This window comes from Cervus elaphus, chromosome 28 (genome assembly GCF_910594005.1).
Source record: "Cervus elaphus chromosome 28, mCerEla1.1, whole genome shotgun sequence".
In the NCBI taxonomy this organism is placed as follows: domain Eukaryota; kingdom Metazoa; phylum Chordata; class Mammalia; order Artiodactyla; family Cervidae; genus Cervus; species Cervus elaphus.
In genome coordinates, this window is record NC_057842.1 from 60822593 (window position 1) to 60837309 (window position 14717).

The 14717-nt window shown below is 40.8% G+C and overlaps 1 protein-coding gene across 2 annotated transcripts in view; it reads left to right on the plus strand.

Moving 5' to 3' along the window:
- The window catches only part of MDN1 (midasin AAA ATPase 1), a 135845-nt gene that overhangs the window by 17838 nt on the left and 103290 nt on the right, over positions 1-14717 (plus strand). For both annotated transcript variants that reach the window (XM_043890266.1, XM_043890268.1), the window contains exons 6-13: positions 664-906; positions 1139-1270; positions 4079-4182; positions 5645-5759; positions 8625-8818; positions 9744-9825; positions 12821-12916; positions 14605-14717. In XM_043890266.1, the coding sequence (XP_043746201.1) occupies positions 664-906; positions 1139-1270; positions 4079-4182; positions 5645-5759; positions 8625-8818; positions 9744-9825; positions 12821-12916; positions 14605-14717 (1079 nt within the window). The remainder of the gene's footprint in view (positions 1-663; positions 907-1138; positions 1271-4078; positions 4183-5644; positions 5760-8624; positions 8819-9743; positions 9826-12820; positions 12917-14604) is intronic.

Here is a 14717-nt window from a genome sequence, read left to right on the forward strand (position 1 = left end):
AGTGTGTGTGTGTACTTCTGTTATGCAAACTATATAGTGGATATGTAGCACTGGGAACTCTATTCAGTATTCTGCTTAACCATAATGGAAAAGAGTATAAAAGAATGTATATATGTGTAGTTGAATCACTTTGCTGTATAGCAGAACTTAACACAACATTGATAATCAACTATACTTCAATAAAATTTAAAAAAAAATTAAATCCCTGGTATTGTTTATTGTACCTGGAAAGAAATCGAGTGGTTTTGTAGCACATCCTATTAGTGTCTTTCCTTCCATGATTGTCTCAGAAGTGTATTCTGTGCATTCTTAATTTTAGACGTGAAATCTTAGAATATGATAAGAGGAAAAAAAACAAAAATCCAGTCATGACAAATGAGATTTGCTCCCATTCACTATGCATCAGCTTTTTTGGTTTCTTAAAGTTTGGGAGAGATTTTCTAAGATTTGTTAGTAAGTTCCCACCCCTCTCCCTAGGATGGGAGACAGGAAAGAGAAAAAGCTGGATCCTTACTTTGGCTACAGACTTCTTGCTGTAGATCCTGTACTACTAATTTATTGGCAGAGGTTTATGTAAAAGTCAGTCATTGTAGAAATTATCCTGTGCCCTCTGGTGGAGAGACTCTTCTTGATGTGCCTTTTGTTTCTTGCTTGTCTCCTTAGGCGAGTGGCAGGAGCTCTTCTCGCGAACAGGAGCTGACCTTCAGGTCTTACGTGCTGGTCGACTCAGCGTGCAGAAATCTTCAGAGCCTGGCTATGGCGGTGGCTTCTCAGAACGCTGTGTTGTTAGAAGGGCCAATTGGATGTGGCAAAACTTCCTTAGTTGAACATTTAGCTGCAATGACAGGTAGAAGGAAGCCCCCTCAACTTCTCAAAGTCCAACTTGGAGATCAGACCGACAGTAAGGTAACTAAGAAATGGCAGATTTTGGTGGGTGAACATACTTTGAATGTTTGCTTTAAAATGTTATTTTTGCTAAGAAACTGTAATTAACTGGTATTCCTCGTAACAGAGGGGATCATGCTGTAAAACCTCAGGTGTGCATTATAACACTGTAGGAGTGTGATGGAGCTCACCTCAATGTGGCACGGTACCTCAGGGGTGTGGTCTCAGTAAGGACTTCACCTTCTTTCTGCAGATGCTGCTGGGAATGTATCGCTGCACGGATGTCCCAGGGGAGTTTGTGTGGCAGCCTGGGACCTTGACACAGGCCGCCACCAAGGGACACTGGGTCCTTCTGGAGGATATTGACTACGCCCCCTTGGACGTGGTACGTCATCCCCACAGTAACGCGCTAATTTCTTGTCTTCAGATTGTGTTAATAGTGATTCTGGGGCATTATTTAAACAACACAGGTTATTTCATCAGAGACGGTATGTTGATTATCCACCTAATCTATTTGAGTTCTTGGATTACTAGGCTGATCTCTTGTTTGATAGAAAATCAGTAAAATTCTGCTTGTCCTGTTCCCTTTAATAGTCGAATGTGTGATCAGTTTCGCAGTATTTTTTTTTCCTCCTTTAGTTGAAAATGTGATCAGTATCACAGCCTTTCTAAGAACAGGCTCGGTGGGAAACATCTCATGCCTGTTACAGGTACACCGAGGACTTTGAAGCCCACTCCCCAGCCGTGGCATCTGTAGAGCAGTGAGCTGAGGACTCAGGAAGGAAGAGATGATGTCATAAGCGCCTGCTTGTCTTTGTTCCATTAAGGAAAATAAACTGGCTGTGTATTTCTGACTTTTTAAAAAGATCACTTTTCTATGTGTGTGAAATTTAGCTATGGAGGCAGTCCATGTTTCTTCCGTATTCTGTGAACTATGACATCCTCCCCTCCCCCCACCCCCACCACCCAATTCCCACCCTAAAATGTATTGCAAAATGAAGAAAATCTTTCTGTGGGCAGATTTTCCCAAGATTGGTTTTAGTTTTCTTTAATGTGAACCCTAAAGCCACCTCTGTGTGGACTTGAGCCTCTTGGATTGGAGAAAGAGGGGAGAGAAGGAGAGGTGGGAAGGTCTTTGGGTTTAGGGAGATAGGAAGGGGAAAGAGTGGCCATAAATGTGTGTGTCTTACAACACATGCGTATTTTAGAGCCTGAGGTAAAGATGTAATGGGGTTATTGGCCTAGTGTTACCACTATGTTCTAAGATTTTAATGCTAAGTTTTATAGGGCTGGAACTTCGTTTTCTTGATAAGCCCAGAGCCAGGGATGACTCCTACCAAGGAGACTTTAAAATGAAGCTGAATTATAAATTACAAGGCCAACTTAAAAGTATTTGTTGAGTCTTGGCCCTTTCTACTGCTCTCTTTCCTGGACAAATTTTTTAGACCTCAGGATACCTGAGAAGTCATTGGGATTATGAATCATAGAATTTGAGCTGAAGAAGTTAGATGAACATGAGGGATTTTCCACTCAGGTCATAACGAAGCTTAGACGTCTGTTCCTGTCCTGTAGCTAAGTACATTCTTTGATGGCCACGTCCAAATTCAAGACCGAACTGTTGCTTTCTGTCTTGTTCTTACTTGTCATTACTTGGGTCGTGTCTAGTACATCAGAAAATTCTTTGAGTTCCATTTTGTGTTCCATTCCCCTTTTGTTACTACATTTGATTTCAGAGGGTATGTTTGTTCAGTTGATTATGTTTTTAAAAAACTTATAGTAAAGTTGTGTTTACTCAAAAATATGCCTTCCCCTTTATTATTTTGTTATTTCCAGAACTCAGCTAATTGTGAACCCATTACTATTTCAAGGGAGCTTTTATAGATGTCATTCAGGATTGTTGCTTTTTGTTTCAAGTTTCATTGTTACCTTGGAGTTGCCCCTCTATTATTTGCCCTTTCTACTCCTAGCCATGAACTAATGAAGCTTAATAAAATTATGTTGATATTTTAGAACCCTCTTTCTTGGCTCTTTGTTCTGCCTACTTTGTTTTTCAAAACTTCGTCCTTAAACTCCCATCCCCTACATCCATATGTCTAGTCCATACTTTTCTCAGAAAATCTCTACTTAGATTCCTTAGTGGGTGCAGGTTTAGGATGTTCAAAATGAACCTTGTCTGCCGGTTTCCCAGAACAACCTTTCCTGCCACGGAAGAGCCAAGCCAGAACTTTGCTGTCCGCTTCCTCTCGTCTCCCGCTCACTGAGACCGCTGCTGCTTAGTACTTTTTCCTTCTCTCTTCCTCTGTTCCCTCCTGGCCTGCTGCCTTAGGACGGGGCTGCTTGCTTTGTCTCTAATCTGATTTGCCATCTTGCCTGTGTTACCTGACTGGTATGTTTTTTCACTTCTTTCCGTCCAGGCTGGCTTTCTTTCAGTTTATCTTCCTTATTGTTGTACAGTTCATTTTCTTCTTTTTTTTTTTAGTCCATTTTCTAAAATGTAAAATAAAAGTTTTTTTCTCCTGAATAAAATCCTCTCAACCACTCTCATGAAAAAGTTCAAACTTCTCAGCACAGAAGAGCTTTTATTCTCTTGTCTCTGAAGCCTGGTATTTTTTCACAACTTCACGTGCACATTCTGCCCTAACCATCACAGAATCTTCTCATGCCACACGCTGAGGCACGTGTGTTTTTATTCATTTTAATATTTTTGCCTAGAGTGATCGTGCCATTCCTCTCCCACCAAACTGGACTAGTTCCTATTCAACTTTAAGACTCGGTGAATGGCATTCCCTCCGGGGTGGCTTCACTGCCTTGCTTCTGATCCACTCCACGCTCACCGACAGCCCGTCTCCACGTGGCGAGTTGTTCATCGCTTGGGGTCACAGCGGTCAGGCTGTGTGGTCGTTTGCCAGCTGCCTGCCATTAGACGCCAGGCCGCGACGCCTCAGTCGCGTCTGGAGTTCTCGTGTCTTGCTTGATTCTGGTCCATAGTAGGCACCCAGTGGATGCTGGACGAGTGAGTTGCTCTGCCAGAGTGTAGCTCACTCCAGTATTCCCACCTGCTTTGACCCCAGTTTATGCTCTGAGAAGTAGGGTTTCCTTAAGTATGGGTTTGTCATTTGGTTAGAGGGCTGGTTTTGTGGTTTTTTTGCTACTTCTGTCTCTGTAGCTTTGTCCCTGGATTTTTGTGATTTAGGTTTCTGTGCTGATCCCTCTCTTGGAGAATGGAGAGCTCTTGATTCCTGGCCGAGGTGACTGTGTGAAGGCGGCTCCTGGATTTCAGTTCTTTGCAACCAGGAGGTATGTCCTATTAACCCTTTTGTTTCCACAATGCAGCCTCTTGCTCACGAGTCCACATGCTAGAGTGCTGAGTACACAAGTCCAGGAATAGAGTTCTCTGGGCCTTTCAACAAGGTTAGTTGGAACAGATCCAGCCTTCTCATTCCTGACTGTTTTTCATGGAGGTAATTAATTTAGAAAATAGAGGTTTTGTTTTTTTCACTTAGAAATAAGTAACCAGTCTTAAAAAACTTGTTTCCATGTCTTCAAACACGAGCAGAAAGGACAGTTGTCAGGTAGCCTGGGTCTGAGCCCTGACACCGACCCTTGGCGCCTGTGTGTGCCTTGCTGGGCTGATTCTGGGGGGCCAGTGATGCTGCCTCACAGCTTGGAGTAAGTTGTAGAGTTTCGGTGAAATGGCTTGCGCTAAAGACCTGTCACGTGGTGAGTGCCCAGCCATGATGCTGGCGCTGATGCTAATGAAGCCATGCAGACGTCAAGCGGTTTAAATAAATAAATGAAGATGAGCATCAAGGGAATAAAACCTAAAGAGACTTATGTATATGTCCCTATCTACATTTTAAAATAAGGCAGCAGCTTATTTCCTACTGCCTGACTACCTGAACAGTTTCTCCAGGATCTTAAAATGCCCAAGAGGGAACCTGATGCTACACCGTGTTTAGTGATTATGTTAGTGCTCACTGTACCTCTGTGAACATTCACTCCCAGGTGGAATGCAGAGCTGATCTAACCGTCCTCGAGGAGCACCTTGCTAGACCCTGTTAGTTTTAATAGAACCTGTTTTCCTTCACAGTGATAGTGAAGTTCTTTCCTGGAAAGTCCTGAGACATCATACAAGGATGTCACACCAACTGCAGTTCGTTTCTGGGTTTTGCCATTTGTAGTCATAGTTGAGTGAGCAAGAGACATTTTTCTTTCTCTTCCTTATGGTTCTTCTTTGCGGTTAGAGGAAAACAAGATCACTGCTCCCTCAGGGCAGTTGTTATGAGGATTAAATTAATGACTAAAGTGTAAGCCTGTGGCTTGCCCAGAATATGTGTTCAATGAATATTCCTTCCCTTTTGGGTATTTTAAATAGTTTTAGGTACTGTAGCTTTTGGTGAATAAGCAGTGAACTTATTTTTAGTGCTGTGGGTCTTGTTTTCTTTCTCCTGAAGTTATTACATTTTAATGAAAACGTGTTTTTGAGATCAAAATGCCTAATAGGACTCTTTGCAGTAATTTGAAAATAATTTGGTTAAAGCCCTATTACTCTCCCCAGGAAAACAGTCAAAACTGAGTCAGTGGCAGCGTTTCATTGTCATCCTCCCTGTAAGCCTAGCATGATAGTGTCTTGACACCAGAAGAAATTGTGAGTTTTATTCAGATGTGATGCAGTATATAGCAAGGGGTAACCAGGGACATCATTCAAGATTAAAATTTAGCAATTTTGTGTGACTCTGCCTTTCATTTTGTAATACAGACTCTTGAGCTGTGGAGGAAATTGGTATCGACCGCTAAATAGTCATGCTACTCTGCTAGACAAATACTGGACCAGAATTCACCTGGATAATATGGATAAGGCAGAACTGAATGAGGTATGTGATCATTTGAAAGTATCAGTGCTTCTCTTTACTTTTCATTTATATTAGAAGTTCAGTGTTGTGTTCGTTCCTACTGTACAAAGAAGTGAGTCAGCTCTGTTGTTTAGTTGTAAGTCGGGTTCAGCTTTTTGCAGCCCCGTGGACTGTAGCCACTGGTCTCTTCTAGGTCCATGGGATTTCCCAGGCAAGAGTCATGGATTGGGTTGCTGTTTTCTTTTTCAAGGGATCTTCCCAACCCAGGGATCAAACCCATGTGGCAGGCAGATTCTTTACCACTGAACCGCCAGAGAACTCTTATTTTAAAAAGTTTCAGACTTACATGTAGAGAGGAGAAATAGCCCAGTGAGTCACGAAAAGACTCACCGCTCTAAATTTAACAGTTAATGTGCTAACATTTTACTATTTTAACATCATCTAGTACTTTTTATTTGCTAATATATTTGAAAGCAAACCTCACAGCATTTCACCCTTAAATACTTTCATGCATCTCTAAGGACATTTCCATATGTAACCACAATATCGTTATTATAACCAATGAAATGAATAGCACTTAATTCTCAGATCACATTAGAATTTCCCCTGTTGTCCTCAAAGGATCTTTTTATTTTTACTAAGTTGATTGTAACCAGTATCTTTCGCACTTAACAACTCCATGTGCATTTTCATCTGGACCTTATGGAAACTGAGATGACTTAATTTAAAGGCTTTATACATCGGTTCACTTTGTAGCATCACTGGTTCTCTGGGATCCCTACGTGGTGTGCCTCACTCACACTGCCAGCCTCTCTCCTCTGCATCTACCTTCTCGCTTGGGCAGCTTTCTGTCTCCCAGCAGAAAGCTTTGGACAGTAGCAAATAAAGTATTGTCAGTGAACATTCAGGCATGGCAGGGTCACTTGCCTCTTTCTTGGTGTAAATTTTTACGTAAATAAGTGGCACCAGACAACCGTTCCAAATATTTTATCTGTTAATAGCACTGAAGTGTTTATTAACAGAGGGGTTCTCAGAGGGCGCCGGTTACTGGATCGCCCTTCATGTGATCTCTCAGAACCCTGGCCTTGCTGGTGTGGTCTCTGCGTCTCCACGGCCCTGTGAGTTTCGGCCGCACTGGTTCTCGGCCGTGCGCTGTGTGTCTGTGCGGCCTTCTCCCCCTCTCTGGCTGCGCACAGCTGGGAGCTCCTCCAGTAACTCGCTCAGCTTTGGTGTCCCCGGCATCCGTCCCGTGCCTCACAATTCGTGTGTTTGTGGTATTGCTCTGACATAATACCCCTCTTTTTTTTTTTTTTTGCTGTTGTAGTACTTTAAATGTTTTGTTTTCAGACATTTAAATATTGATAAGCATATCATGTCAGATTGGTTTATCATGTGATATTCTGTTTACATTTTGACATTTATGGTAACAAAAGATTTTTTTGTCTTGAGGTAGAAAATGACTAATTGGTTGGAACATATAAATCACTATTCAAAAAAAAAAATCACTATTCAGAACTTTTTTCCCAAATAACCAAGCCCTGCTAAAGTGTTAAACCTGTTTTTTTTTTTAAGTAAAAATAGCTTTTCTCCCCCACCATGATCATAAGTATACATGTTCATATGATGGAATTACTCCTCAGCATTAAAATAGAATAAACTACTGATACATACAATAATGTTTGGGTGAATTTCAAAAACATGATGCTGAGTGAGAGAATCCAAACCATGTGCTCCATCCTGTGTGATTGCATGTCCATGAGAAATGTGAAAGCAGAACTGTGCTGAGTGGAGTCAGGTTCAGGACTCCAGGGACGGGGTGGTGGGGAAGGCTGTGATCGCCAAAGGGGCGCAGGGGAGCTTTTTGTTCTGTGGGCGACGGAAGTATGTGTTTTGTTCATGGTAGCCGCAGTGCACAAACATGGTCAGTTTTGAAAGTGTTCCTTCTATACACAGTGCATGTTTATTCTCTCTTTGAAAGATCCACATGTGTAGCAAATAAAATGAATTTGTTGATTTTATTATTCACTTCTATCTTAATTTTTAATACATTTGAAATATTAAAATTTTGTAAAATCTTGCAATTTAGAAAAAAGGTAAGAAATTAAAATTTATGAGATCTAAGACTTAAGGTGACACTATTAAAAGATTTTGGTTCTTTATCTTTGTAAATATGTGGACTTTACCTCTTTAATATATATAAAATATGTTGATATTTCATATATTAATGTAAATTGGAATCATGGTATACTTCTTAAGCTAATTTAAATATAAGCTAATAATATTTCTAATACATATGTGATATTTTTCTTCTCAAGTAGACTTAACAAATCCATATCATTAATATTGTAATATTGCCACCAAGTATTAATACTGCACAAAATTCTTAATAGTCGTTGAAGTGAATTGGACTAGATCTTTTGCTTTCTAAATTCTACTGTCTGATAAAAACTTTTTATCAGGACTTAACATTAGCTCCTTTTGCTATGTTTTGCTTTTAAAAAAAACTTTTGTTTCCTTTCCCACTGAACTGTTTCATTTCTGCTTTTGGCTGAGAAATGACTTAATGACTAGAATTGTCTTTAAAACAACTGGAGTACATAGTACTTGAAATGCATGGGCTTTGGATGCCCATGTTGTTTGAGACGTCTTTCCCATCAAGCTTCTGTACCCAAAGCTGTGTGATAGGTCATGAGATTGCTAGATAACAGTTCTGGGCAGGTAGAAGTCATAGTCTTTGGGGGGTTGGAGGTAATCGGTGAAGGTGAAAGTTCTTACACTTGCTCAAGATGACAGATCTCCTACAGAAATTCATTTTTGGTGTGCTTTTAAAAATCACTTTGCTGCTAATTTTTTTTTTTCTTTTTTGCTTTTTTCCTCCTCTGTCAGGTTCTTCAAAATAGATATCCCAGCTTATCAGCAGCAACCGATCACCTGCTTGATATTTACATCCAGCTTACTGGAGAGAAGCCTCACTGTCTGAGTGAAAGTTCTGTTGGAGGGGAACAGGCACCAGAGGAGGCTCCAGAAGCAAGACGAGAAAACAAGAGACTAAGCCTTGAGGGAAGAGAATTGTCCCTCAGGTACTGGGCTAGACACTTCTGGGTTGGTGTTTTAAAAATTGCTTCTCTCAGAAGTTCTTAGCCGCTCAAACTGAATGGTTACAAGAAGTCTGATTTTGAAATTAGACGTTCTAAGTCTCTAATCTCTTTGAGATCTATAGTTACTGAATGGGAAGGCTTATGAAGATAATATGTTACCTTTAAAAAATAACTTTTCTTCTTACAGTTTTATTGAGCTATAACTAACAGCTCTGTATAAGTTTATGGCATATAGGATAATGATTACGTGCATATGAAATGATTACTACAACAAGTTGAGTGAACCTCCATCATCTCACAGATATTAAGTTAAATAGTAAAAAAATTATTTTTCTTGTGATAATGTAACAACTTTTCATATATAACATACAGCAGTGTTACTTATACTTATCATGCTATACATTGCATCCCTAGAAATTATAATTGGAAGTTAACAAATAACTTTAAAAGTTGGCAATAGTGGAAAAAGTTGGAAAACTGCTGACATAGTTTTTTCAGTGGATGTCCTTTTGTGACAAATGGGGTCGTAAATAAGATTTTTGGGTTTTGCTGTATATAGTAAATTCTGTTCCTTTGAGCTACATTTGCAGTAGTTGACTTGCTCTTTGAGAAGTGAGAATTGGGAATGGGCAGCTCCCCTTAAGTTTGCTCTGAGAGTTAATTGATCCTGTCTTTTGCTACCTTGTCTGGTATGGATGGGGGAGAAAGGAGTTATAGGTTGCTTCCTGGTAGAGGTAAGGAAAGTGTCCACTCATACTTTTTCCTGACCTGATACTGTTTATATTCAGTTGCCAGAAAAAGGGAGAGTCCTTGTGGTCAGACGTTCCCAGATCTAAGTAAACTCTGATACCTTTGATGTCTTTGACCTGTGGTTTTTTTATTTCTTACCTTTTTTTTTGGTTTAAAGGGATCTACTTAATTGGTGTAATAGGATTGCCCACAGCTTTGACAGTCTGTCTTCATCAGCATCGTTAAATATTTTTCAAGAGGTAAGACAGTCTTCCTGCTTGTTTTCTCTGTGCTCTGCAAGGCTGCTTATTTCCACTGTTATTTTCTGTCTCTTGACTTATTATCAGAAAGTTTTTCTATGGTGTAGGTACTGTGTATACCCTTAGCTAGTTAAAACTGAACTTAAGTTGTCTTAGAGCTAAGTGAGCATGATAAATGTTTTGTGACTTTTGAAATGGGTCACCCCTAATTTCAAATAAGTCTAGTTTGAAATAGAGTAAAACAGATGCTAAAATTAAAGCTTAAATGAAAGGGAAAAATCTCCCAGGTGGTAATACTATTGTAAAACAAAAAGAGTTTCTAAGATGTTTAGTATTAATTTCTGTGTATAATTTCTTAGTCTATTTGACAGATTTGTGTTTGTCTGATGCCACCACTTGCCCCAGCAGGGCCTTTTTAACTTTAGTCCAGAGAAATGTATGTGGGTTATAAAGTCTGTTCTTGTATGCTGGGCTGGGGGGAAAGTGTATTGTGCAAGAGGGAAGCGCTGTTGAATTACAGCTCTGCCATCTTCAATAAGAGCAGAGAGAGATTTATTTCCACCTGGTTAAGAATAAAAGTGGTACCGCCCGAAGATCTTTGGGCTCTTAAAACATTGACCCGTTTTGACTATAAAGTGTTACCGTGTCTGTCAGCTAGGATTGAGGAAAGGATAGTGACCTGTTTTGGTGAGCAGTATCTCTGGTGAAGTTACTTTAAGTAGGAAGAACCCTAATTCAGAGCACACACTTAATCAAGCCAGACCCTGAAGTGGTATGTGCCAGTCCTTTAATCTCCTTCTGTCCAGTGAAATTTCCCTCCCGTCCTCCTACATTTCTCATCTTCCTACAGACAATCTTGTTTTGTACTTTTAAAATAAAACTGGCGTGGGGAGGATCTTCTTTAGTCTCTATTTCAGAATGTTACAGTGTGTGTGTGTGATAGCCCATAAAATTCACTCTTTTAAGGTGTACAATTCAGTGTATTTTAGTATATTTACAGAATTATGCAACATCACCACTAAGTAATTCTAGAACGTTTTCATCACCTCCAAAAGAAACCCTATAACCATCGACCATCATGCCTATTTTCCTTCTCTCTGCAGCCGCTGACAATCACTAACCTACCTCCTGTCTACAGATTTGTTTATTCTGGACATTTCATATAAATGAAATCATACATTAGGTGACCCTTTTATCTTCTTTCACTCAGCATATTCTCTTGGTTAATCCATGATGCAGCATGAGTCAGTACTCATTCTCTTTATGGCTGAATCACATTTCATTGTATTGATAGACCACATTTTGTTTATTCACTCATACGTTAATGGATATTTGGGTTGTTTTCACCTGTTGTGAATAATGCAGCTGTGCACATTTGTGTACAATATTTTATTAATGTGGGCTTCCCTGGTGGGCTCAGTGGTCAAGAATCTGCTGCCAGGCAGGAGACGCAGGTGCGATCCCTGGGGCGGGAAGATCCCCTGGAGAAGGAAGTGGCAGTCCACTCCAGAATTTTTGCCTGGGAAAGCCCATGGACAGAGGAGCCTGCTGGCCTGTAGTCCATGGGGTCACAAAAGAATTGGACACTACTTAGCGACTAAACAGCAACAACATTTTATTAGTATAGAAGTAAAAATGAGAAAATACGGGAAAACAGAATGGTAAAAAACATTCTCCCATTCAGAGATTCCCCTGTACTATTAGGACCTTGGTGTATCTCCTTGTACATCGTGGTCTATGCGTGTGGAATTAAGAACTCTTTTCCTGTATTAGAGCCACGCCCCCCAGCCCCTCATAAAACCCCACACGACCTTGTTGAAGAGATCAGGCCAGGTGTTGTACAGAACCTTCCCCCTTGGCTTTATCTGGTTGCTTCTTTGCTGTTTTGACACCAGCTGGTGTCCTGCGATTCAGTCCGGTCCTGATACTGACTACCTGGGGTTAGTGTAGACCACACAGGTTCACGGACCCAGTCCTCCACAAGACCATCCCACTCTAGACTCCAGCCGCAAGTATTGGAAGCCCACCCGCGCTTAGGACCAATCGGCTGTAAATTCAGGGGTTCCCACAAACTTCTCAGGTACAGTGATTGTCTCATAGAATTCTTTGGAAGCTCTGTACTTACTGTATAGGTTACAGTTTTATTGTTAAAAATTACTCAGGAACAGTCAAATGAAAGCGTCACAAAGGGCCCGATTTCAGGGGTCTGAACACAGGCACACCTGTGGAGGCGGGGCGTGGCGCCCTCATCATGCGTCGTGCTGTCCACCCGCCCTCCACCCTCTCCCGGTGTTGGGGGCGGGAGTGGCGGTGCTCCTGTTCGTGCTTGGTCTTTCTGGCCTGGCCACTTCCTCTGATAAACTAAGTAAGGGCTCATCTGGAGTTACCTTGCTTAGCGTAATAAACGCAGTAGGGCCCAGGAGGACTCTAGTGAATAACAGAAGACACTCCTCCCTGGTGATTCAGAAGTTTTGAAAGGCTATGTAGGAATTAGGGGCAAACACCAGATAAATCCTTATTACAGCAGAAGACATGTGTCTTGGCTTCTCAGTAGCGGCTAAGTACTGGGTTAGGTTAATGACAGTATTCCTTTATTGCACACCAAGAATTTCCCTTTACAGCTCAAAAGTAATCTTTTGGTGTTATCTCCGCTATCTGAGAATCATTTTCCCCTACACAATCATATACCTACCCAGGGATTAATGCTAATTGCTATTTTTGCCTGAATTTTGCACACTCAGGGCTGCGTGTGTGTTTTCCTAATTAACCAATATTTTGATAACAAAGCCTTAATGTTTTTGGTGTCCTGTCTCTGTTGTGGTAACATTTTTAAGTCTAGGGTTGGTACCTTATTTGTACTCTCCCTTTAGTCCTTCTGGCAGAAATGTTCCTGCTAGATTTTATATTCCTTCCTTTTGTGGCCTGGACAGCAGTGCTCTGTCATTAATGTATTATTTAAAAAGTCAGTTGCTATCTGCCTTGGTTACTTTAATAGGCCCTGGACTGTTTCACCGCGATGCTTTCTAAGCAGACAAGCAAACTGAAAATGGCAGAAGTCATTGGAAGCAAACTGAACATTTCCAAGAAAAAGGTATGTAGTGTTATTTCTGCTTCCCTCTTGAAAGGAACTTGCGATATTTAGCTTACTTGCTGGTCTCTGGCCCTTACCTAGAAAAGCTTTTGCAAAGTTGGTAGTTTCATTGCTGCCTCTCATGGACATAAAACTCACTGTCTCTTGGATAAGTAGTTCTCACTGTGGTCCACACGCTTAAAGTCAGCTGCCTTGCGTTCTTTCTCACACGCATGCCTTACTTTCCAGTGTTTAAGGAGCCTGTTATTCTGTAGGTTGTAGATTCAGGACTGGAACTTTGTCTTGGCAAATATTTTAATAAGCCTTCGCATTTCCAAAGCTTCAGTTCAGTTTGGTCGCCTAGTGGTGTCTGACTCTTTGTGACCCCACGGACTGCAGCACGCCAGGCTTCCCTGTCCATTAACAACTCCTGGAGCTTGATCAAACTCATGTCCATCGAGTCAGTGATGCCATCCAATCATCTCATTCTCTGTTGTCCCCTTCTCCTCCCACCTTCAATCTTTCCAGCGTCAGGGTCTTTTCCAATGAGTCAGTTCTTTGCATCAGGTGGTCAAAGTTTTGAAGTTTCAGCATCAGCCTCAGTCCTTCCAATGAATATTCAGGACTGATTACCTTTAGGATGGACTGGTTGGATCTCCTTGCTGTTAATGGGACTCTCAAGAATCTTCTCCAACACCACAGTTCAAAAGCATCATTTCTTTGGGGTTCAGCTTTCTTTATAGTCCAACTCTCACATCCATACATGACTACTGGAAAAACCATAGCCTTGACTAGATGGACCTTTATTGGCAGAGTAATGTCTCTGCTTTTTAATATGCTGTCTAGATTGATAATAGCTTTTCTGCCAAGGAGCAAGTGTTGTTTAATTTCATGGCTGCAGTCACCATCTGCAGTGATTTTAGAGCCCAAAAAAAATAAAGTCTCTCACTCTTTCCGTTGTTTCCTATCTATTTGCCATGAAGTGATGGAACCAGATGCCATGATCTTAGTTTTCTGAATGTTGAGTTTAAAGCCAACTTTTTCACTCTCCTCTTTCACTTTCATCAAGAAGCTCTTTAGTTCTTCTTCACTTTCTGCATAAGGGTGGTGTCATCTGCATATCTGAGGTTATTGATATTTCTCCCGCAGTCTTTATTCCAGCTTGTGCTTCATCCAGCCCAGCATTTCACATGATGTACTCTGCATGTACGTTAAATAAGCAGGGTGACAATATGTAGCCTTGACGTACTGCTTTCCCGATTTGGAGTAAGTTTGTTGTTTCATGTCCAGTTCTAACTGTTGCTTCCTGACCTGCATACAGATTTCTCAGGAGGCAGGTCAGGTGGTCTGGTATTCCCACCTCTTTAAGAATTTTTCATAGTTTGTTGTGAAGAAAACATAGCTGAAGAAAAATTACTTTGATTTTTTTTTTAGAACTATCTTTTAGGAGTGCAGCTTTTTCTTGACTGTGTTCACTTTATGTAGGTAGATAGAAGCTTATTTGAATGAATAAATTGTACTGTTAGGGAACATTCATAATCAGTGTTTTTAAAAATGGAAACTTGGAAAATATTATAAAATAAATGCTAACTTGCCTATCTAGGAAGCCAAAAATGCTTCTTAGTAGAGGGGGCACAGTAAGCCTCATGATTTAAGTGTTTGAAGAGTATGCAGAATTTTGCTCAGGTGAATCTTTTCCCCTCCCATAGGTGGAATTCTTCTGTCAACTTTACAAACCAGAGATTGTGATCAACGAGCTCGATGTGCAAGTGGGTCGAGTGCGGCTTCTACGAAAACAAAGCGAGGCTGTCCACATACAGAG